Source organism: Orycteropus afer, unplaced genomic scaffold, assembly GCF_000298275.1.
Source record: "Orycteropus afer afer isolate SDZICR_OR568_19922 unplaced genomic scaffold, OryAfe1.0 scaffold00006, whole genome shotgun sequence".
In the NCBI taxonomy this organism is placed as follows: Eukaryota; Metazoa; Chordata; class Mammalia; order Tubulidentata; family Orycteropodidae; genus Orycteropus; species Orycteropus afer.
In genome coordinates this window covers 15,523,932-15,547,663 of record NW_006921593.1, presented here as the reverse complement: position 1 = coordinate 15,547,663, position 23,732 = coordinate 15,523,932, and the positions used below count along the sequence as shown (strand labels likewise).

Below are 23,732 nucleotides of genomic sequence, written 5' to 3'. Positions count from 1 at the left end.
TCTGCCAAGTGCCCAGAGACCTCCTTCCCACTGTCCAGCAAGTGTACACTGTGTCCACTCGGTGCCCCAGGCTGGGCACACAGGCCCAGAGATGCTGGCCGTGTGAAGCTCACTATAAGTCATCACGGTGCCGCAGGCTGGAGGTTTCCCCAGAGAGACATGTGGAGTCCTAAACCCCAGTACCCACGCACACAGTCTTGTGTGGAAATAGGGTCTTTGAAGACATTAGCAGGTAGGACACCAGGAGATCACACTGGACTAGGGCAGTCTTAACTCCATCTGGGCAGAGGCCTTATAAAAGGGAAGAGGTGCATGAAAATGCATCTAGAATCCAAAGATGGTTGGCCACTCCCAGAAGCCAGAGAGAGGCAGGAGCAGCCTCTCCCTCACAGCCTCAGAGGGAGTCAACACGGCCGACGCCCTGCTCTCAGACTCCCGGCCTCCAGAGCCATCAGACAGTGGATGCCTGTCCCCACAAGTCCCCCAGTGTGAGACAGAGAGAATCAACATGGCCGAAACCCTGCTCTCAGACTCCTGGCCTCCAGACTGTGAGACGGTGGACTTCTCTTCTTACAAGCCCCCAGTCTACAGTGCTTTGTTACTGTTGCCCCAGGTCACTCAGACAATGGGCTTAGACCAGGTCTCAGGACAGCAGCACAGAGCCACTGGGCCCACACTCTTGATAAGGGTAGATGGTCAGTGGCCATCCCAGGAATCCTGGCCATCCTGATGCCAGTGATATGCCCATGCCATTTCCTTGGTCCACCTCCCCAGCTCTCTGCACAGGTAATTGACAAGGACCCACACCAAAAGCTCCTTTCGCCCTCAAATCAGCCAGGGCTTCTAGCCCAGTGATCCCCCCACCCCCCAGGAGACACTAAGAGGCGTGGTGCCATCTCCCTCCATCCCATCTCCTCTGCCTCCGCTCTGCTGGAAAACCCAATGACTAAATTACACAAGTTCCTACAGCTCCAATTAAACACCTAATTGATGGTGTCGCCCTTTATTACCTGACACTCAGAACAAACAAACGAAGTGGAGAGACAGTCTGGGACACACAGTAATTATGGCACCAGCCGTGCTGCATGCACCCACTGTGCATGAGCTGTGGGGACAGTGGCACCCTGCACACAGGCTCTTCCCGACCTGGCTGCCCAGGACCTGGCTGCCCTGCAGACTGCAGCACCAGGGGCTATCCAGAGGGAAGAGCCAAGGTTCACGGGCTCCTGGGCCCTGGTCTGCCCCACTCCCTACTCTCAGCCCAGGGCTCCCGAGCCCAGCCTGCTTCTGGGTTGAGTTCCCACAGCCTGCTTACCCTCTCCCGTCTGGGCTCCTCTCTCACACAAAGTAAGGACACTGAGCTTGCAGGGCCAGGGCAATGCATAGAGGCCTCGGGCATGGGCTTGTGGTGCGAGCCTCACGTGCCACCACGGCTCTCAGCAACCTCAGTCAGGCTGGAGAGGGGGTGCAGACTTGGCACCAGAACCTCCCTCCTGCAGCTCAGAGTGGCTGACTGCTGGCTTCCCAGGCTCAGCCATCCACCCTGCCCCAAATCTTCCCATCCCTCCATTTATCCCTCCATTCATCCATCCATCCCTACATCCAAATGTCTGTCTATTCATCCACCCAGCTACCCACACACCCACATTCATCCATTCGTCCGCCTGTCCAACCATCCACCTGTCCACCCACTTCCTATCTATCCACCTGTCCATTCATCCACCCAGCTACTCACACAACCATCCATGCATTCATCTATTCGTCCGTCTGTCCAAGTATCCACCCATCCACCCACCTTTTATCCATCCACCTGTCCATCCATCCATCCACTTGTCAACCCATCCACTTATCCATCCATCCACACACACACACCTCTCCATTCACTCATCCCATCCGTCTGTCCATCCATCCACCTGTCCAACCAGTTTTATCCATCCATCTGTCCCTCTATCGACCCAACCACCCACTATCCAACCACCTGTCCATCCATCCACCTATCCATCTGTTCACACATCCACCCATCTCTCCAACTGTCCATCAATCCATTTGTCTACCTATCTACTCACCTACCCTTCTATCTCCATACATCCACCCACCCAGCTATCTGTCTATCCACCCACATCCATCCATTCATCCATCCATCCATCCACCCATGCACTCTCCTACCATCCATCCATCCAGGCACTGTGCTGGGCACTGGGGATATAGCAGTGCCATGGAGGCTGACTGACAGTTGGGCCACAGCAGTCCAGGGAGACAGCAGCTCCCAGAGCACTGGTCCAAGCTTAGAGGGGCACTGGATCCTCTGATCCCAGCCACTCCTACTCTTTTCTTTCCCCACCCTGACCACCCCTGGGGGCAGCAAGCTGTCCTAGGCCCTCCTGCCACCAACGAATGACTGACCGACGGGACGTCCAATGACGTGCTGCCCAGCTACTGTGAGGAGGCAGCGTGGGATAGGAACATCTGCTGCATGCACGTGGCACTTGCATTTTCCACAGAAGCCCTGGTTAGGAGGGAGACAGAGACCCAGACCCATGACCTCAGGACTGCAGACCCAGGACCCCAGGAATCACCTAGACGCTCCAAATACAGCCATAAACCCTGGAAATCATGCAAGAGGTGCCCAAAGGGGAGCCTGGAGGGCGGGAAGAGGAAGGTGAAGCAGGAGCAGCGGTGCCACAGGACACCCCACCAAAGGGCGGAAGGCGCTCGAACCTGGCGTTCCTGATTGCCCTCAGCAACAGAAGGTGGTCCAGGTGGGCTCATCTATCCTGACCAAGCAGCAGCCCCTGAGCCAGGTGGCACTGGCAAAGATGCTTATTCAGGAGCCCACCTATGCCAGAGGGAGCGCCCCTCCCCGCGGGCCGGAGCAGGGTTCGAGCCACACTGCGCCATGCCTGGGAAGCTCTTCTGTGCCTGTAGGCCTGGGACGGCCCTCTCCAGAAACTCAGACATTGCAAAGCTGAAAGCTCTCCCATCACACTAATGAACAACTCCAATGCAATTCCGTAAAATACAAAACCTCAATGGACTTTTCCTGAACTTAGATTCTAAAATTCATTTAGAATAATAACTAGGTAAGAAAATTCTTAAATAATAATACTAATAATAATAATAAAAGGATGTCTCGCTCTACACCAGGCTTTAAAGCACATTTTAAGGTTGCAATTACTGACAGTATGGTGTAGAGATATGAATGAAAGGGGAAAAGTGCTGAATAGGCTCCATTACCATGTACAAGACTTTAATAAAGATGAAAACAAACCACAAACTGAGGAAAGGATTTGCTGACAAATGGGACCAGGACAATTCTTAGTGATCTGGAAAAAGATCGATTCCGACCTTGACCTCAAGCCGCACACCAAAGTAAGTCCAAGTAGATTAAATCTTTAAATACAAAAAATAAGCCAAAAAAAAAAAAAAAAAGAGAGAGAGAGAGAAGAAAACAGAATCATTTATCAAGTCGCTAGAAAACTTTCTAAACTTAATGAAAAAGATAAGACTTCAGAAAAGTTATAACTTCCTATACAAAAAAACTACAAAGAAGAACTACACGGCAAACTTTCACACAAACCAAATTAAAAGAATAAAGAGGCCAGTGGCATAGACGACAACTCAGAAGGAGGAAGAACAGCTCTCCTCTGTAGCAGTAACCAGGGAAACGTTCATTCTAGGAGACACCATCATCATTTAAAACAAAAAACCCACCTGTCATAAAGGGACAGTGCTGTGGGTTGGACACAGGTGCAGACGATGGTTGTGACTGACCACAAGTGGGACTCAGAACGGTTCTATCATCTGGAAACCCTCCTATCTCCCCTTACACACACACTTCGTCACACATTCCCACCCCAACCCCGGGCAGCCACTGCTCTGGTCTCCAACTTACAGCTCTGCCCTTTCCAGATGGCATCTGAATGAACCAACCACCACGCTGTTTGAGCCGGGGTCCTCCCTCGGCTGCACCTCGACACTCCCCCGTGCTGCTGCGTGTGTGCACAGTCGGTTCTCCTCCTGCTGACGGTACTCCACAGTCCACACATCCCACAGCTGGCTCACCCATACAGCTACGGTGGCTGTGAGTGATGTGGCTGCCGAAGTTCAAGGTCTGCTTCAGAGAAAGATGGAGCAAGCAAACTTGACCCCATCTTTCCCTGGGGGCAGCTATGAACTCTGAACAGAAGGCAAGGAGCAGCCCACTGTGGGCCCCCAAAGGTGGAAGCCACGGAAGGGAACCAGAATTCACAGGACCACCGGAATGCTGTGGGCTTCCGGTCTTTTGGATAAGAATTGCACTAAATTTACAGATCACCTTTCACAGAACTGGCAGCTGGACAACGTTGACTCCAACGTTGGTGTGTCTCTCCACTGATTTAGGTCTCCTTGGATTTCTTGAATCAGCATTTTGTAGTTTTCTGCATACAAGTCCCCTACATGTTTTGTTAGATTCGTTGTTGCTGTTGTTGCTAGGTGTGGTCAAGCTGGCTCTGACTCGTAGTGACCCTGCCACATACAAGAGAATAAAACGCCGCCCGGTCCTGCCCCAGCTGCACAATCCTTGCTATGTTTGAGCCCATCACTGCAGCCACCGTGTCACTCTAGCTTGTTGAGGGTCTTCCCCTTTTTTGTCGACCCTCACCAAGCATGATATTCTTCTCCAGGGAGCATTCTGGCTGCCCTTCCCCCCAGACAGATGTGTTTATTTTTCTGGCAGTCCACGGTATTTCTAGTATTCTTTGCCAACACCACAATTCAAAGGCATCAAGTCTTCTTTGCTCTTCCTTATTCATTATCCAGTTTTCACATGCACATGAGACGACTGGAAAGACCATGGCTTGGGTTAGGCATACTTTAGACTTCAAAGTGACATCTTTGTTCCTTAATGCTTTAAAGAGGTCTTTGCAACAGATCTGCCCAGTGCAATATGATGTCTGATTTCTTGACTGCTGCTTCCATGGGTGTTGATTATGGATCCAAGTAAAATAAAACCCCTGATAACTTCAATCTTTTCTCCATTTGTTTACTGGTCTAGTTGTGAAGATTTTCATTTTCTTTATGTTGACATATTATTCACAATGAAGACAGCAGTCTTTAACCTTCATCAGTGAGTGCTTCAAGTCACCTTCACTTTCAACAAAGTTGTGTTGTCCGCATATTGCAGGTTGTTAGGGAGTCTTCCTCCCATCCTGATGCCATGTTTTTCTTAATAGTCTAGTTTCTCAGATTATTTTTTCAGCATACGGACTGGATAAGTGTGGTGAAAGGATACATTCTTGATACATGCCATTCCTCACTTTATACCATGCAGCGTCCTCTTGTTCTATTTGAACAACACCCTCCTGGTCTATGTACAGGTTCCTCATGAGCACAATCAAGTGTTCTGGAATTCGCATTCTTCTCAATGTTATCCATAATGTGTTATGATCCATGGTTGAATGCCTTTGCAGAGTCAATGAAACACAGGTAGATGTCTTGCTGGAACTCTGCCAGATTGACATCCAGGTACCCCACTTTTAGGGAGCAATGGGCATGGCTTCTACTTTGGTTTCCATATGTGCATCACTAGCATATAAATGAGCGATTGATTTCTGTGTGCTGACACATGTTCTGTGACACTGTTGAATGCATCATTTTTTTTTGTTGTTGTTCTTTGGGATTTTTTACAGACACAATCACATCACCTGCAAAAAGTGGAAGCTTATCTCTTCCTTCCCAGTCTGCATGCTTTTTACTTCCTTTTCTTGCCTGGTGGCCCTGGCTAGGATTTCCAGCATTCTATCTAGTAAGCATTGTGAGAGCGAACATCTTTGCCTGATTCCTGTTCTTCAGGGAATGCATTCAGTCTTTCATCATTAGCTTGGCCTTAGTGGTGGGTTGGCCATTGGTGGTGGGTCGACCACTGGTGGTGGGTCAGTGGTTGGTGGTAGGTTGGCCTCAGTGGTAGGTCAGTGGTTGGTGGTGGGTCAGAAGTTGGTGGTGGGTTGGCCATTGGTGGTGAGTCAGCCTTAGTGTTGCGTTGGCCATTGGTGATGAGTCAGTGGTTGATAGTGGTCTTAGTGGTGGGTCAGTGGTTGGTGCTGGGTCAGCAATTGGTGGTGGGTTGGCCATTGGTGGTGGGTCAGCGGTTGGTGGTGGGTCTGCAGTTGATGGTGTGTCAGTGGTTGGTGGTGGGTCGGCCTTAGTGGTGGGGCAGCAGTTGGTGCTGGGTCAGCCTTAGTGGTGGACCGCTGGTAGGTCAGCCTCGGTGGTGGGTCGGTGGTTGGTAGTGGGTCGGCCATGGTGGTAGGTCAGCCATTGGTGGTAGGTCAGCCATTGGTGGTAGGTCAGCAGTTGGTGGTGCGTCAGCCTCAGTGGTGGGTCGGTGGTTGGTGGTAGGTCAGCCTCAGTGGTGGGTCAACAGTTGGTGGTGAGTTGGTGGTTGGTGGTAGGTCAGCCGTTGGTGGTAACTCAGCCATTGGTGGTGGGTCTGCCTTAGTGGTAGGTCGGCAGTTGGTGGTGGGTCAGCCTTAGTGGTGGGGTGGCCATTAGTGGTAGGGCGTTTGTAGCTGCTCTTTATCAAGGTGAGGATGTTCCCTTCAATTCCCAGGTGGCTGAGAATTTTTGTCATGAATGGCCTCAATCCTGTCACATGCTTTTACTGGATTTATAGGACTTAGTCATGTGATTCCCCTTTTGTTAGCCTGATGATGGGGTGGATTGTATCCATTGGTATCTGACAATTGAACCAGCCTTGCATTCTTGAAATAAACCCCAGCTGGATGTGGCCTGTAATTCTTTTGTATACTGCTGGATTCATTTTCATGAGGACTTCTGTGTCTGTTTATGAGAGGATTGGTCTATGGTTGATTTCTTTTTTGTGTTGTGTAGGTTTTGAAGTTAGGGTCATAGCTGCTTCACAAAATGATTAGGGAGCAGTCCCTCCCTATCCATGTTCTTGAGAAGACTTGTGTGGAATTGGTGCTAATTCTTCTTAAGTGTTTGGCAGAATTCCCCAGTGAAGTTATCTGAGCCTGGTGATGCATTTGTGGAAGCTTTTTAGCTATGGGTTCCATTTCTGTAATGGTTGTATGACTACACAGATCATCTGCTTCACATTGGCTGAGATCTGGTTGTTTGTGGTTTGAGTTTCCCGTTTGTCTTGTCTTCACTCTGGCATTGCTCAGCACTGAGTTTCCTCTGTGGTGTGTGTGTGTGTGCACGTGCATGGCTTTCACTCTGGCATTGCCCAGCCTGGACTCAAAGGCAGTCTGAAGCTGGACGTCAGCACCAGGTGCAAACAAAGAGATTATCAAGAAGAATACTCTCTCTCTGGCCTGATAAACACATGGGAGAAATCTTGTTTTCTTTTTCCCTTGTTTTTCTATTCCCTCACCTGCTGCTATTGTGTGCTATTGAGTTGACTGGACTAATAGTGGCTCCATGTGACAGAGAAGAACTGTCCCATAGGGTTTCCTAGGTTGTAACCTTTATGGCAACAGATTATCAGGTCTCTCTCTCAGGGAGCCACTGGGTGGGTTAGAACTGCCAACCTTTCAGTTAGCAGGTCGGTGCTTATCCCTCAGGGCTCCTTTCTTACCTCCTCGCTTTGGGTGATTCTGTAGAGGCACAGCTGCAGCTGGACAGATGCCTAAATTCCACAGGGGGCCCCTTATCTCTGGCCACAGGCTCTGCAGTCCCAGATTATGGGGTGAACTCCTGTTGAATTTTCTCTTTGTACTACTGTTGGCACTAGCCTTGACATGGATGCAGTGGTGGGAGGTGTAGCAGGGCAGAAAGCACAAAGTCCTGGCCTCTGGCCGTGCCTCTGCAGGAGGTCCCACAGGGAACCAGAAAATGCTGGAGAGATAGTAGAGATAGGAACCAAGAGAGTGATCTGTAAAGTGATGTATGAGCCCTGAAGTCACCTGAAGGAATGTGCACAGCTATGGGAACTGAACTCTGAGCTAGGCCACTGTCCCCTCTGGCCCTTGGGGACACATTGTACAAGTCCTGACAATGCAGCAAAGATTTTGAAAATGACAAGAAAAAGCACTATGGCCATAGTGGGTTTATCTCAGAAGTGCCAGATTGGTTCAGTGTCGGAAAATTAAACATATAATCTATGACAGTGACAGTCAAAAGAAGGAAAAAAAACATACAAGATCACATCAAGTGATGCAGAAAAAGCATTTGATGATGAAATTCAGTATCCATTCATGACAAACACTGTCAGCCAACTGGAAGAGAAAAGAACTACTTCAACGAGACCAGAGGGCATTCATAACAGTTCTACAGCCTACACCCTCCTTAACGGTGAAAGACTGGGTGCTTTCTCCTAAGATCAGGTGCAAGGCACACATGTCCATGCTCACCACTCCTAGTCCACACTGTACAGAAGTCCTAGCCAGGAAAATAAGGTGAGAGGATAAACAGATGACATGACTGCAGAGAACAAATAATGAAAACAGCAAAAACCCTCCTAGGAGTAGTAGTGAGTTTAAGAAGATCACAGTACACAAGTTCAACACAGAAATCAACTGCGTTTCTGTACACTAGCAACAAATCGTGGAAACCATAATAAGCAAAAGAAAACAAGCATTTACAATAGCACTGTCCTGGTTCCCTGGTGCCGCCCTGACAATAGCACTGTCCCGGTTCCCTGGTGCCGCCCTGACAAGAATATACCACAGATGGGATGGCTGAACCAACAGGAGTTTATTCTCTCATAGTTTGGAGGCTTTAAGTCCAAGTTCCAAGTGCCAAGCTCTAGGGGCTGGATGAAAGCTCCTCAGCCTTGGGCTTCAGCTCTGCCTCCAGCTCCTGGCCCACTGAAGCTAAAGGCGTTTCTTTACTCAGACAGCTGTTGGCTGCTGAGGCTGCCAAGCCCAAGGTTGACAAATAAAAAGGCACCGTCCTGATGTTACCAAACTGTATGCTAGGCCATTAATTCAAGTCCATTGTAAGTCCCCAGGTTGGCAAAGCATGGCAGGGTGCTGAACAATGACACAGCTACATGCAAGGTTCAAGCGTGCCCACAAGCTAGAGACAATTCCCAAAGCTGTTTCTTATATATGGGAGGCAGACCATGTACCCAAAGCAGCTACTCATCTGCTCGTGGTAGATCCTACCATGGAGTTGATTGCCAGTCTCATCATGCGGAATAACTACCACCAGCTGCCCAGCCACTCAAGCAGGCCCAGCCAAGTTGACACACAAACATAACCACTGCAAGAACCAACAAAAACCCAATGCAATACTATGGTATTGTTTCTAACAAAACATGGTTAGGTCCATGTGTGCTGAAAGACACAGCATGCTGATGAAAGAAATCAAAGACCTAAATGAATGGAGAGACATACCATGTTCATGGATTGGAAGACCATCACAGTAAAGATAAGAATCTCCCTAACTGATCTACAAGGAGCTCTGGTGGTGTAATGCCTAAGGCATTTGACTGCTAGCCAAAATGTTGACGATTCAAACCCACCAGCTACCCTGCAGAAGGAAGACTGAGTAATCTACTTCTATAAAGATTTACCACCTCAGAAACCCAAAGAGGGTCACTATGAGTCAGAATTGACTCAATGGCAGTGGGTTTTTTTTTTTTTTTTTTGTAACTGATCTACAGATTTAACGGAACACAAATAGAATCTCTGCAGAGTGTTTTTTCTTTTTATATATTTTTTCGGAAGATAAAAAATTGCTCCTAAAATGTCTATGGAAAGGCAATGGGACAGGATGAGCCAAAGCAATTTGAAAATGACCATAAAGAAGAGAAATGATGCTATCAATGCCAATGCCTCCTATAGAGCTACAGTCCTCAGGACAGTGTCATATTAGCAAAGGAGCAGACACTTGGATCAATGGACAAAACAGAGTGCCCGGAAGCAGACCCATACAAACTTGGCCAACTGATTTTTGACAGAGGTGCAAATATAATCCATAGAGTAAGGACAATCTTGGGGCCATGGGGGCTCGGTGGTAGAACTCTCGCCTTACAAGTGGAAGACCTGGGTTCAATCCCTGGCCAACGCACCTCAAGCGCAGCCACCAATCATCTCTCAGTGGAGACTTGTGTGCTGGTAAGACAGACTAGGAAGAAAGGTCTGGGCAGCTACTTCTGAAAAGCAGCCCACAAAAACACTATGGATCTCATGCCTGATCTGCAATTAGGGGATGGCAGGGGACCGGGCAGAGTTTTGTTCCCTCGTTCATGGAGTCACCATGGGTTGGGGAGATCTGTAATTACAGGGATGGCATGGGACCAGGCAGCGTTTTGTTCCATTGGCGTAACCATGGGTCGGGGCCTGACTCAACAGAAGCTGACAGTAAGGATAGTCTTTTCAACAAGTAATGATGGACTAACTGGCTACCCGTATGTAAATAATAATGACAAACAAAACAAAGAAGCACCTTGACATAAATCTCACGTTATGTGCAAATATGAACTGAAAATGGGTCACAGATTTCAATGTAAAATGTAAAACTGAAAACACTTCTACGAGAGAACATGACAAAGAAATCTTTTTGATCTACGGGTAGGTGAGGAGTTCTCAGATCTCACCCCAAAAGTATGACTTGGAAGAAAAAACTGGGTCATTTAGACCATACCAACATGAGAATGTTTGCTCCAAGAGAAACACTGTCAGCAAATGAAGATACCAGGCACACGAGACAAGGACGTCCGTCAACTACACAAGTGACAACCTGCAGCTGGGATGTACAAGAGCTCTCAAAACATGCTACTGAGAAAACAATCCAATCAAAAATTGGCAAGAGACCTGAGCAGACTGTCCACTCAGGAGGACATGTGACCAGCACACGTGCCCTTACAAAGGCAGCTGGCATCCCCGGGCATTCAGGAGACGCACATTGGATAAAGCCAGGATGAGACATCCCTGTACATGTGAGAGAGGCTCACACAAAACGCACCTGAGTCCAGGCACGGTACTGAGCAGCGGGAATGTGCACCCTGCAGGTGGGGTGTGATGGTGCTGCCACTCCAGGCCCAGTGTCTCTAAGGCAGTTACACCAGGTAAGGGCCAGACCCGAGAAGGATCCGATAAGGGGGAGCGAGGCAGGCACGGGGTGTGGCTTTTCTTGAGCACAGAGACTCAGGCTGCGGCCCCACCTGCACCCCACCTGCAACATCGCAGCCCTGCCCCCCACCAGGAGATTGTTACTGGCTCTCGGTGGGGCCCTTTAGCAAGCTGGACTTGGGCTTTTTTTTCTTTTGGTCTTTAACCATCAGCACCAGGTGCTGGGGACCGACCTGAGCCGCAGTGACCTGGCTGCCAGAGCTGAGCTGCTCTCCATAGCGTTTTCTAGGACTCATTTTGCAGAATAGAATGGTCAGGCTTGCTCCCAAAGCACCTCCAACTTTTGGTTGCAGCCACACGTGTCAACCATTACACCACCCAAACCAAACCAAACCCAATGTGGTACAGCTGGTTCTGCCTCACAGCAACCCTACAGCACAGAAGCAGAATTGCCCCATAGGATTCCCAAGGCCATACGTCTTTAGGAAGTAGACTGTCACCTCTTTCTCCTGTGGAGAGACCGGTGTATTCAAACCACCAACCTTTGGTTAGTAGCTGCACCTTTAACCACTGTGACATCAGGGTTGTTTATGATCTGCAGTCACTGCTTTCATGAGATACTGACAGGCACCCATCCTGAAGCGTCCACTGGTCCCGCACACTCGCGTGGGAGATGCAGCCAGCTCCCGTGGGTCCCCTGGTTCCGCACACTCGTGTGGGAGATGCAGCAGGCTCCCGTGGGTCCCCTGGTTCCGCACACTCACGTGGGAGATGCAGCAGGCTCTGGAGCCTCCTGCTGCCCCTCCTCCAGGGCGCCCCCTTCACTTCTTTGAGCCGCTTTTTCTGGTGTTGATGGCCCTTCTCTAAAGCCTGCATCTGCACCGCTGCTTCTCATCTGACACTGAGGATTCCATCCTGACGCCCCTCGGACCAGGAGGACTTAGGTCCCCTTCCCCACCCACCACACGTGCTTCTTTCCTGTCACCACCCTCACGATATTCATGTCACTCTGCTCACATGGGACTCAGCACTACTGTTGTTGTTACAGCTGCTGTCCAGTCAGCCCCGACTCTCGGCGACCCCCTGCACCTCTAAACGAAATGCCCCTGTCTTGTGCCATCCTTGTCATCAGTTGTGGTCACACATTATCATCCATAGGGTTTTATGAGCTGATTTTCAAAGCCAACCGCCAGCCCTTTCCTCCTCGTCTGTCTGAGTCTCGAAGCTCCACTGAAACCTGCTCAGCATCCTAGCAACAGAGGCCTCCACTGGCAGGCGGGGGGGGCTGCCCGAGGTGCACCGGCCGGGAATCAAACCCGGGTCTCCAGCATGCAAGGTGAGAATTCTACCACTGAACCGTCACCGCACCTTTCAGTCCCGTCGTTAGGTGCTGCTGAGTCTGTTTCAGCCAGGTGACAGCACGGATCGGCCCCACAGGGGTTTCTGGGTGTAATCTCTATGGGAGCACACTGCCAGGCCTCTTCTCCCACAGAACCACTGGGTGGGTTCAAACCACTGACCCTCTGGTTGGTAGCTGAGCACTTACCCACTGAGCCCCCAGGCCTGCTTACATGACTACTAGGACTATGTAACTTCTGTTCAGAAGTGGCCCGGGTAGCAACTACCAACCCATTCCGTCTCTCACGCAACTTTTCATTTTCCCTATAGCTAGTCATTGTCTTTTTCCAATTGCTTCGTTTTTCTAGTAATCATTCCAACCTCAGCCACATCTCATTGCTATTTGCCTAAGGCAGGGAGCTTCCTAACCTTTTCTGCAGGCGGTGTACGTAGAAAACGAGGAGTGTGCCTGGGAGATGGGTGTAAAGCAGGGTCCGTGCAGCCGGAGGCAGCAGGCCAGGGACCAGCGCATCCACATCTGCAGCAGCCCGTCCGGGTGCACAGGTGGGAAAGGCTCCAGTCCAGATCACCTTTCCACATTCTAACACTTAGGTCCTGCCCATTTCACCTTTCTGAAGAAGCCCCAGAACCTTCTAACCAGCTCCAACCTACTCCAGTTGCTCTCAAGGCCTGCTGTCCTAAGGTCTCCTTTCACTCTTCTCCCAGGGGAAAGCTCCTGTTTCCCATAATCCATGTCTTCTTTTATGGTCCACTCCCTTGTTTTGGTGGAGCACGTCCTCCACTAGCTTTCTGAGGAAAGCTGCATGGGAAGTGAATTTGTTAAGAGCACAAGTATCTGGAAATGTACTTAATTCTTCCTTCAGACTTCACTGAGAGTTTAGCAGGCATAGAATTCTAAATTGCAAATCGTTTTCCTTTACAGAGTGCACCCTGGCTTTCTAGCTTCCATGTTGCTATGGAGAAGTATTAAGCCATTCTGACTCCTGACCCTTTGATGAGTGACCTATTTTTTTTTCTTCTCTGGAAACTTACAGGATCTTCTCTTCATTCCCAGTGTCCTGAAGTTTCATGATGATGTCTACTGGAGGGTCAGTCCATTTTTATCCGTTGTAAAAACCCATTAAGTATCTAGCAAAATATAGAAGGTCATCACCTTCATTCTGTGAAACGTTCCTGGGAGTACTTCATTGAGGATTTCTTCTGTTTCCCCTGTTCTCGTCTCTGGAGCTCCTGTTATCCAGATATTGGACCTCCCGGGCTGGTCCTTTAATTTTCTTGCCACTTCTCTCCTGTTTCCCATCTCACTGTCTTTTTGTTTTATTCTAAGCTTACTCAATTATATCTCATCAATCATATTTATCTTATGAATCAACTTATGAATCATATTTCCCTTATGAATCAATCAACTGTCTTATAAGTTTGATCTTACAAATTCTATTTCGTTTTTCACTTCACTCTTAGTATTCCTCATTTCCGAGAGCTCATTTTTGCTCTCTGAAGGCTTTATTTTTAAGTGTCTTGTTGCTTGTCTCACTGAAACACCCTGTCTCATGTCTCCAAGGACATCCTTGACACATCTCTTTACGAGATTTTCTTCTCTCTGATGGCCTGTTTCCCACAACTTCCATTTTTCTACTTGTTTCCTTTGGTCTTGGTCTTTCATGTTGGAGCCTCCTTTTTCAGATGTCTGCTTATCTACTCATAATCAAGAGTGGAGCTCTAGAAGGCACGTGGGGACCTCAGAGCAGAAGCAAGCTTGTCTCCTGGGAGCTTCACTATCGAGTGAGCTCATGAAGCTGTTCAGCTGGGGACCCTCCAGAGTCCGCGCCCTTAGTCTGTCTTCTTGGGCTGCTCTAAGTCCCTGAAGAGCAGTCTGACCTCCTGCCCAGAGGGTGTACCCTTGGCCACAGCATCTGGGGATGGCCCAGGAACAGGGCTTGGACGGGCAGGGGGCACTCAGGGACTCTGGGCTCTGCTCAGCTCTCTGCCCTAAACTGTGCCTTGCCTGTGGGTGCTGATACACTCCGTCCAGAACAGTGGCTCACAAGCCTGAGCCAGAGTGAGAACCAGCGCGGGGCTCGGGAGGGTGCACTACTGCAGGAGGTCTGAGTTGAGCCCGGCACGTTCCAGGCACTGCTGCTGCCAGTCGGGGACCCGCTCTGGGAGCTGCTGTTCCCAGAACACTGATTGCTGCTGTTCTTCTTTTTGGTGGGGAGAGACGGTCGCTCCCTGCAGAGAGCTGGGTGGAAAACCCAGAAACTGCCTGTCCCTCAGTTAAACCAGCCTGCAGGCCCCTCCCCCAGTGCTGCCTCTGGTTCCCAGGCCTGCGGGGCCCACCGACGCTGGCTTGGAGTCTGCTAAGTCACGTCGTCACTCATCTGTCCACTTTACAGATCCAAAATGTTTGCTGGGCGTTCCCCTTGTCTTTGCCACTTTAAGTCTCTAAAGACCCTGGCTGTGATTTGAAGGGCTCTCAGGGAAGGGGCACGTCCTTCCCCGAGCTCACACAGCCTTGGCTCCCTGGTGCCTGTGGTCCTGGCCCGCCCCTCCCATCCTCGTGAGTGGCCAGCTCCCACAGACGAAGCCACTCTCACTGCTGTCTTGGCCCCTGCCTGGCCTCCCTGGCTTCCAGGCCATGAGGGCCATGACCAGTAAAGGCGGGTCCTTCCCAGAGCAGACTCTGGACGAGAGGCAGAGTCCATGAGTGAACGGCGACTTGGCCCAGGAAGATTCATGTCTAATCTATGATGGCGGGGTTGCTTTCTGGTTGACTCCCATGGAGCTGGAGTTTGGTGCCTGGCAGCAGGCAAAGGAGCAGGGGTGAAGGCGAGGGCCCTGCCACAAGCCCGTCAGAGTGCAGGGTCACCTGAAAAGGGCCACACTGACAGCCTGAGCTGGGAGATGACACTGTGACTGGAAGGGGGCTGGCGGGAAACAGGTAGTCAGGCCTCCCGACCCACGGTGACGAACAGACAGGATTCAGACGGTGGTGGAAGACTCCGGAAGGCTCGGGAACTGCCACCACCTGGTTCGTGACCGTGCAGGAGCACCCCTGCCCTGCTTGCAGCTTCGAGTCCCACTGTGCCAGGGGAGTGGGTTCCAGTGGGGAGGAGAGGCCACAGCCCCAACCCCAGAGCCACCACAGATGCCACTGAGCAGGGGTCCTTTGCTTCTGGGCCTGGACTTGGCCTGAGAATCCCCAGCGCCGCCGCACTCGGGAAGCCAGCGCCATCCATCAGGTGGCTCTGAGAGGAGATCCATTTGCCACCCCAGGAGGCCCGTCTGCTCTAATGTGCTGGACTCTGGGATGCTCTATCTGCCAGGGGCCTCAAGTGGCTGGCGCTGGTGAGAGCAGAGAGGGAGGGGGCTGGGGGCTCAGATGTGTCGGGGCCTTCGGGATGGGGAGCGAGGAGCAAGTCCGCCAAGGCTGGAGGCCAGGTTCCAGCACTGAGGACTTGCAGGGCCCAACTAGGAATGGTCCCTGCCCCACCCTGAAAGCGGGGCGGGGGCGGGGCTGGAGGGAACTCTGCCTGGGGCACTGCTGAGTTCCATTTCTCCTGAGCCTCCATGCCTGAGCTACACAAGGGCGGGCGGGACTGTAACAGTCCCAGCCAAGTGCTGGGCATAGGTTAAAAAAACCCTGAATCCTGAACATGTTAAGGTGGGAGAGGCTGGGTTTGAGAGGTAGGAAATGTGTGGTTATGGGTATGTATGCAGAAGGGTGCACACTCGTGCACATACACACGTACATAAGCACTGGTGGCATAGTGGCTAAAGCACTTGACTGCTAACCAGAAGGCTGGTGGTTCAAACCCACCAGCCACTCCTCGGAAGGAAGGTTGGGCAATCCTACTTCTGTAGTGATACTGCCTCGGAAACCCAAGGAGGGGTCGCTATGAGTCAGGGCCGACTCGACGTCACATAACAACAACAACAACAAAGCACACACGCACACTTCACACAATGCACATTACACACATGTCCACAATGTGTGCACACATGCACACTCATGCACATTCACATGCACCCATGCATGTGTGCACTTCTACACACACATGCATGTGCATACACTCATTAAATGCACACATGTACACACACACATGCTCATGCACACACTCACGTGCGTGCAGCCATGCACACACGTAAGCACTGACGCACACACCCCATACTTTCTGTTTCTAGGCCTTATGTGGATTCAGGGAAGAGCAATGGGACAGGCACACTCCCGCTGATGAAACGCCAAGACAAGCAGCCTTCTGGGCCACGTGGGCCATGGCTGAGCCCTGTTGCAATGCGGCTCCCCATGGTTACAAGGACGCAGAGCGGCTCCGGGTCTGCTGGGGGCTGAGGGGCTGGAAACCACCACTGTCACAAGGGCCTGGGAGCCCGGGAACATGCCGACAACAGTGTACAAAATGGACAACACACAGGTACCAGGCATCTGCTGTGTGCCAGGCTCTGGTGTCACACATCCGTTTACAGATGAGGCCCTGTGCTGGGGCCAGAGGAGCCGGGTCAAAATGTAGGCAGGAACAGAGCTGGGTGCTCATGCGGACTGGGGGCATCCCTGGGCCATGGACCCACCAACAATCCCAACGTGCCTGTGTTAAGAGGTCTTCACACCCCCATCTCATCTGTCCTCGGGCCTTGAGACAGATGCGGTCTGTGTAAGACCCAACGGTGCACACAAGGGGCAGGGCCTTAGGATTAAGTCCAGATTCCACTACTGGGCTGAGGCAGGGAGCGGTACCCCGACGTGGCTGGGGAGGCAGGACAAGAGGTCTGCTGTCCACCCCAACCTGGACCCCCAGGGGCAAGGTCCCTGCCCTCATGGGATGTGGTGACAAGGATGTGGAAGGAAATGAGAAATGGCTTTGAGAACGAGAAAGCAACATGGATGCAAGATGTCGAGGGACGGGTGGCTGACAGCTGTGAGTCCACCACACAGCCCTACACATGCTCCAGGGCGGAGTCAGAGGTCACCACCAAACAACGGGGCCAGGGGCGCCTGCCCACGTCCCCAGGGCGAAGTCAGAGGTCACCACCAAACATGGGGCCGGGGGTGCCTTGATCCCGAACCCCCAGCTGTGAGGAAGGGCTGACGTGCCCTCCATCAGAGGACCAGGATCCTGACTGTGCACCGTGGCCTGACACCCAGGGGGTCACCCGTGCCAAGGACTGAGCCCTCCCTCTGCCACTTCAGTGTGGACGTGTCCCAGGCAGCACTGTGGCACTGTCCATGCTTTGGAGCGTGAACCGACCCTGGCTGTCACGTGGGCTTTGCATCAGGTGACAATTCCACGCTCCCACAGTGGCATCTGGACCTAAAGACCCGGAGCTTGGAGGGGGGTGGGCTTTGGCAGCCCATGAGTAGGGGCCAGCAGACCCGGAGCACACACGAGTGCGGGCTTTGCAGTGAGTGAGTTAGGAGGGGGTGCCTTCCGAGACGCAGGGATGCCCTGGGTTCTGGGAAACATGCTCGGATCAGTGAGCGACGGTACCTGTGTGCAAGGCACACGGGGCTCACTCAGGATTAAGGGGGCCATGGAAACTGATAAATGGTATTAATTTGTTTCAGGGTCTGGGACGATCTCAGCCACTCACTTCTCACTGTGGCCAAGTTCTTTCCTGCTGACAAGACTTGTCTGCACACCCCCAGGGAAATGTCACCTGTCCCCTGACCGTGGGGACCAACAGACACCATCACAGGCCCCCCACAGGCTTGACGGCCCTAGAGGGGAGCACAAGTCCCACCCGTCTCATGGGTGTCACTGAGCATGGACAGACGGGCAGCAGTCATCAGGGGGTGGCCCTGCCTGCTGGACCAGGACCCTGGGGCACCTACCTGCCACCTCCTTGGCTGATGGCAGGCCTGCAGCAGCCTCAAGGTTGGTGGGAACGGCGCCGCCCTGTTCCAGAGTGCGCACCAGCTCACGCAACCGCTCACACTCCTCCTGCAGCTGTGCTTGGTCCTCATGGAGCCTCTGCCGGGCCACGCTGGCTGGGTTCAGGCGCAGGTGCAGCACCTTGGTGCGGCTCCGGTCATAGTCGCCCTGCAGAGAGGCAGGCACAGGGTCACTGAGGTTGGAGAGAGCATGCAGGTGCTCGCACACCGGGGTCTGTCGCCCTGCAGAGAGGCAGGCACAGGGTCACCGAGGCTGGGGACTGACCAGCACGGGTCTGTCTCTCTAGACAGGCACAGGGTCACCGAGGCTGGGAGCTGAACCCACATGAGAGAGAACGCTCAGGCACTCGCACACCGGGGTCTATCGCCCTGTAGAGAGACAGGCACAGGGTCACCGAGGTTGGGGACTGAACCCACACGGGAGAGAACACACAGGTGCTCACACACCTGGGGGCTGCCTGCCCCTGTGAGTGGAGGGTGTGCTGGCAGTTAGGGCAGGCCCAGCACCAGGGGCTGGTGGCGGCTGTGGGCCTCAGGGCCAGCTCCTGACAGGTATGACAGGTGTAGCTTATCAGCTGAGCACTTCAGCTGCCACTCACCTGGAAGGGCTGCTGTGAGGACTAAATGGAGGGAGGCAGAGAGACGCCACTAAAGAAGCCAGACTCGCTGGACCCATCGACACGAGAAGTCCCCAGGGCTACTGCCCTGAGACACTGTCTAAACCCAACTGAAGCTGTCCCCTGCACAGCAGTTAGCTCAAAAAGGAAAGGGCCTCCTCCAGCTGATGTCCGTGGGGTCTTAGAAGGTAAAGGACGTGCCTTGATGCCAAGCTCCCTTCAAACACTGCCCATGAGACCCCACGGACAGCAGCTGCCCTGAAACTCAGACAAGAAGGCTGGGCAGGGATGACGCTAATGGGACAGGGACAGCTGGGCAGAATGGGGACAGTGGCACAGACAAGGAGGCAGCCAATGGCACTGAGCACCACGTAGAGAAATCGGTGAGTGGGAACCTGTACACTTCCACCACCAACACGGCAACATACTGAAATAAGAAAGGGCCCCACTGAGTCCTGCCCACAACACTGATGAGCTCAGTGCCCACGAGGCCCTGGGATGCCACACTGACCCTCGGTCTGAGCAGATTCAGAGGGGCCCGGGGACTTCACAGGTAAAAATAACCTCATTGTCAGCATGGCTCTAGGTTTACAGTGTGGAGGCAGTGCGTGGAGTTCTTGTGTACCCCACACTCAGGGTCCCCATTAGGAGCATGGTACACGGGTGTGGCACGTATGTTACAATCAGTGAGCCAATGCTGATGTTCAGGTTCCCTCTGTTTTTACCTGAGGCCCCTTTTCTGGCCCAGGACCCATCCAGGACCCCACATCACATGTTGTCACCATGGGTCCTCAGCCTCCTCTGGGCTGGGAGTTCCTGTTAGTGTGGGAGTACACAGAGAAGAGGAGGCGACTAGAATGGTCCTTGTGGTGATGGGTTAAAGTGGGAGACATCAGTAAGAACTCAGTACAGACACAGACTTACACATAGAAATGTTCAGGGATGTGCACGTAGGGACGTGCCAGCCACATCACTGAGTGGTACATGATCAAACTGTTGAATTGGCCCAGGTTTTGCTGTGCATATTTTCAACAAAAATAAATGCACACATGTGCTTCTTGCCTCTCTGAGTAACAATGCCCCAATAATAATCAGCACAGTCTAACACTCAGATCTTGGTTTCCAAACACCATTCCCCAATTCCCCAAGAAAAGGAGTTAGGCTCCCTGGAGCAGCTCTGGTGGTGCGACGGTTAAGCACCTCACGACTCTGTGGGAGAAAGACTTGGTGACCTGTCCCCATAAAGATGGCAGCCTAGGGAACCCGCTGGGGTGGTTCCACGTCACCACACAGGCTTGCTGGGGATTGGTTCAACTCCACAGCACCTCACAGGAACAAGAAGAGTGGACACATGACTTGTCCTAGCCATCCACTGACTTCCCTTCTGCCTGCCCACAGGGAGTTGTCTTAACAGGGGGGTCTCTGACCCTCAGTGGGCCCATCACAGCTCCTCCCTGAGGTGGTACATCCAGATGCTGGGAAGGGAAGCCTTCGCTTCCCACTGAGGCTGCTGGTGGCCATGTTCCCTTCTCCTCCCCTCCCAGCCTGGATGAAGCAGGACACAGGAAGAGCTCATGAACATCAGTAAGAAAGAGCCGTACAATCCAACTCCAACACAGGCAAAATCCTTGACTTCACAGAAGAACGCGTCCAAGGAGCCAATGAATGTAAGGAAGGTGCTTGAATGTGTCAATCACCAGAGCAATGAAAACCCAAACCGCCATGGGATTCCCAGGACCCCACGTGGATGGTTCACACCAACCGAGGGAAAAGATCAAGGGTGGCTGAGGGCTCGCACCAACGAGGACTCACACTGTGAGAACCAAATGGTGTGAGCACTTTGAAGAGGACATCTGGCAACATCGACTGAAGGTAAACACGTGACCTCCTGTGACCCTGGAACTCAGGAACACGCATGTCCCTTCACCAAGAAACCTGGCCCATGATGCTCACAGCATCGCTCCTCATCCCAGCCCCCTGCTGGAAACGACGCGGTGACAGCGTCCCGTGGAAAACACAGGGTGGAGTCACACAGGGAAGATCATCCCTCCATGGGCCTGGCACAGACACAAGGAGGACAGAGAGCCTGCCTTTGGGGGATGGGAGGGGCTGGGGGGCCGGCGGCCCGCTGTGTGGGTGTTCACACTCCGGATCTGGACGCCGGTGATGCGTGTGCTCAGTCGGTGGAAACGCACGACTCATCCGTGTGCTTCCTGGATGTGCTGCGGCTGCTGGGTGTCATCAAGTCAGCGCTGACTCATGGCGACCCCTTGATGAGAGTAGGACTGCCCCATGGGGTTGGCTTGCTGCCATCTTTGTAGACACAGATTGCCACTCGTTTGTCCTAGAGAGCCACTGGGTGGGTTCAAACTGCCAACCTTCCATTAGGAACAAGCTTACCGCTGCCCCATCAGGGCTCCTGTATGTGGAGTGTTGTTATTCAATAACAGAGCTTTAACAATGCATGTTGGACACATCCTTGAGTCCTTCTGTGCTCAGGGAAAGCTTTGCCCTCTCTGTCCCAGTTACATCACTCAGCGAGCCCTGCCCACTGCCCCTTTGGAAAGCTCAAATGCACTGGGTTTTGATTACATGTCACCAGGAGTCACAGCAGCAGACGAGGGACTATCATTTCCTCACGTCCCACCCTCTCCACAGAGCAGCTATGAAGGCTGTGCGTGAACTCAGGTACTGTCCAGACACATGGGAGGGAACAGGCCTGTATAATGCGTGACTCCTTGGGGACAAGGACAAGCACTTGAAGGAGCTGGGCACAGTTTCTCTGGGAGCAGGGAGTCCTGGTACAGAAGCAGCCTCCTGGGGGGAGTGGAGGATTCCCCCAGGGCCTCCATTCACCTCAAACTCACGCCAAGCCTTGAGGAAAGTAATCAGAGGAATGCTTTCCAAGGCAAGAATGCAGGCCCCATCCCACAATTGCACAAATATACACAGGTGGACACACACATACATGCATACACATGCACACATGCGCACTTATGCACACACATGCACTAATGAATACACATATATGCATGCACTCATGCATGCACATGCATGTAATCACATGTACACACATTGCACACATACACACACACACATTCTTGCATAGATGTACACAATGCACAGACACATACATGTGCGTACATGATCACATGCATGTGCACAGATGCACACGACCATGCACAGAATGCACACATGTGCACACACCTATACACATGCACACAATGCATACCTACACATACTTGCACACATGCAGATACACGAGCATGCATGAACATATGCAAACACGCATGCACAACTCCCCCTCACATGCATGCACACCCATATACATATGCACACATACACAAATGTACACACATGCATGTATATATATACACACACATACACGTAATGCACACACACTTCACAGGGTCTTTCCCTCGCTGTGGGTGAGGCCTCACCAGCCGCCTGAGTCCCAGGTCTGGGACCCTGAGGCCTGACGCCCCTGAGGATCTGCAGGCCCGCCATCTTGACTGCTTCCCTGTATCCTGTCAGCATTTTCCGGGGCTCAGTTATGACTCACCCCTCCTCACAGGTGGAGGCTGAGGTGTGTGTCCCTGCCCACTACCCAGTCATGTGGGGACAGAAGACACTGCCCATGGAGGCTCTTTCCTGCAGAGCCCCCTTCTGCCAACCCTGTCCCAGAAGGTGGACTGAGCAAGTGCTGGGCTCCCATCCACCCTCCCTCCTGCCCCAGAGTCCTGGCGCCACCAGTCACAGGGAGACGAAGGGGGCCGGAGTAGGAGACAGGACCAGCAAACACTTCTGTCCTCCAAACCCACTGCCATCGAGTCGATTCCGGCTCATAGCGACCCCCACTGGCTTTCCGAGGTGACAAATCTTTACGGAAGTAGACTGTCCCATGTTCCTTCCACGGAGTGGCTGGTGGGTTTGAACCACCGACCTGGTTAGCAGCTAAATGCCTTACCCACTATGCCAGCAGAGCCCCTTAAACACCTCTGTGAAAGGCCAGAGAGTAAGTACCTCAGGCTCTGCAGGCCCCATGGCCTCTGTGGCACAACCCCTCAGGCCTGCCGCTGTGGCATGGGAGTAGCCCTGGACAGGCGGGCGAAGGAGGCGGCACTACCCACAGAACGGCACTCCGCATCTCACGCCCTTCCCACGTGCCACGAGACATTCTGCTTCTGCTGGTTTATGCCCAACCATTCAAAGATACAAAAGCAATGGCGTCCACCATGATGAATGTAACACACCACTGACTGCACATGTGAAAAGAGTGAACTGGTGAACACCGGCTGTGTGTCCTTCTAACACACGCACGTAAATGCAGAACAATCCCCTGGCTTCATCCTCCGACTCCCCCAATAGGTCCAACATGTAGGGGTGCGTGGGAGAATGGAATGGACAGGGATGGGCAGCCCACCCCATCCTCCTGCAGCTATGCGAGCCAGCCTGGCATCCTCATTCCTCCCAGTCCTCGTGTCTTCACATCTGTGACAGGAGCGGGGGTCTGGTCCCGGGCCTGCCCAGGGTCTCAGACTCACACAGGGTAGAGTGAGTGGCCCAGCTGAACAGGGCTGGTTAAGGGCCAGCAGAACTGAGGGGACCGACCCACCCAGTAGGTTCTCATTGGGAAGAAGCCTGGGATTCCTCCCTCGAGCCCTCTCACTGGTCCAGCAGGGTCCGGGCAGCTGCCACCTGGAGCCTTCTGCCCTATGTCCAAACAACCAAGACTCAAATGTCACCAGGCCAGAGGTGGCCTCCCAGCAAAGGGGGCGGGCTGGGTGGGGGCAAGCAGCAGTGGCCCCAAGGCCCCTGGCTAGGAGATAC

General features: G+C 52.5%; 1 protein-coding gene across 1 annotated transcript in view; it reads right to left on the bottom strand.

The window, feature by feature from the left end:
* MAD1L1 (mitotic arrest deficient 1 like 1) overlaps window positions 1-23,732 on the bottom strand; it is a 370,401-nt gene that overhangs the window by 73,225 nt on the left and 273,444 nt on the right. Inside the window, exon 15 of the mRNA XM_007941221.1 lies at window positions 18,226-18,433. Within this exon, the coding sequence (XP_007939412.1) occupies window positions 18,226-18,433 (208 nt within the window). The remainder of the gene's footprint in view (window positions 1-18,225; window positions 18,434-23,732) is intronic.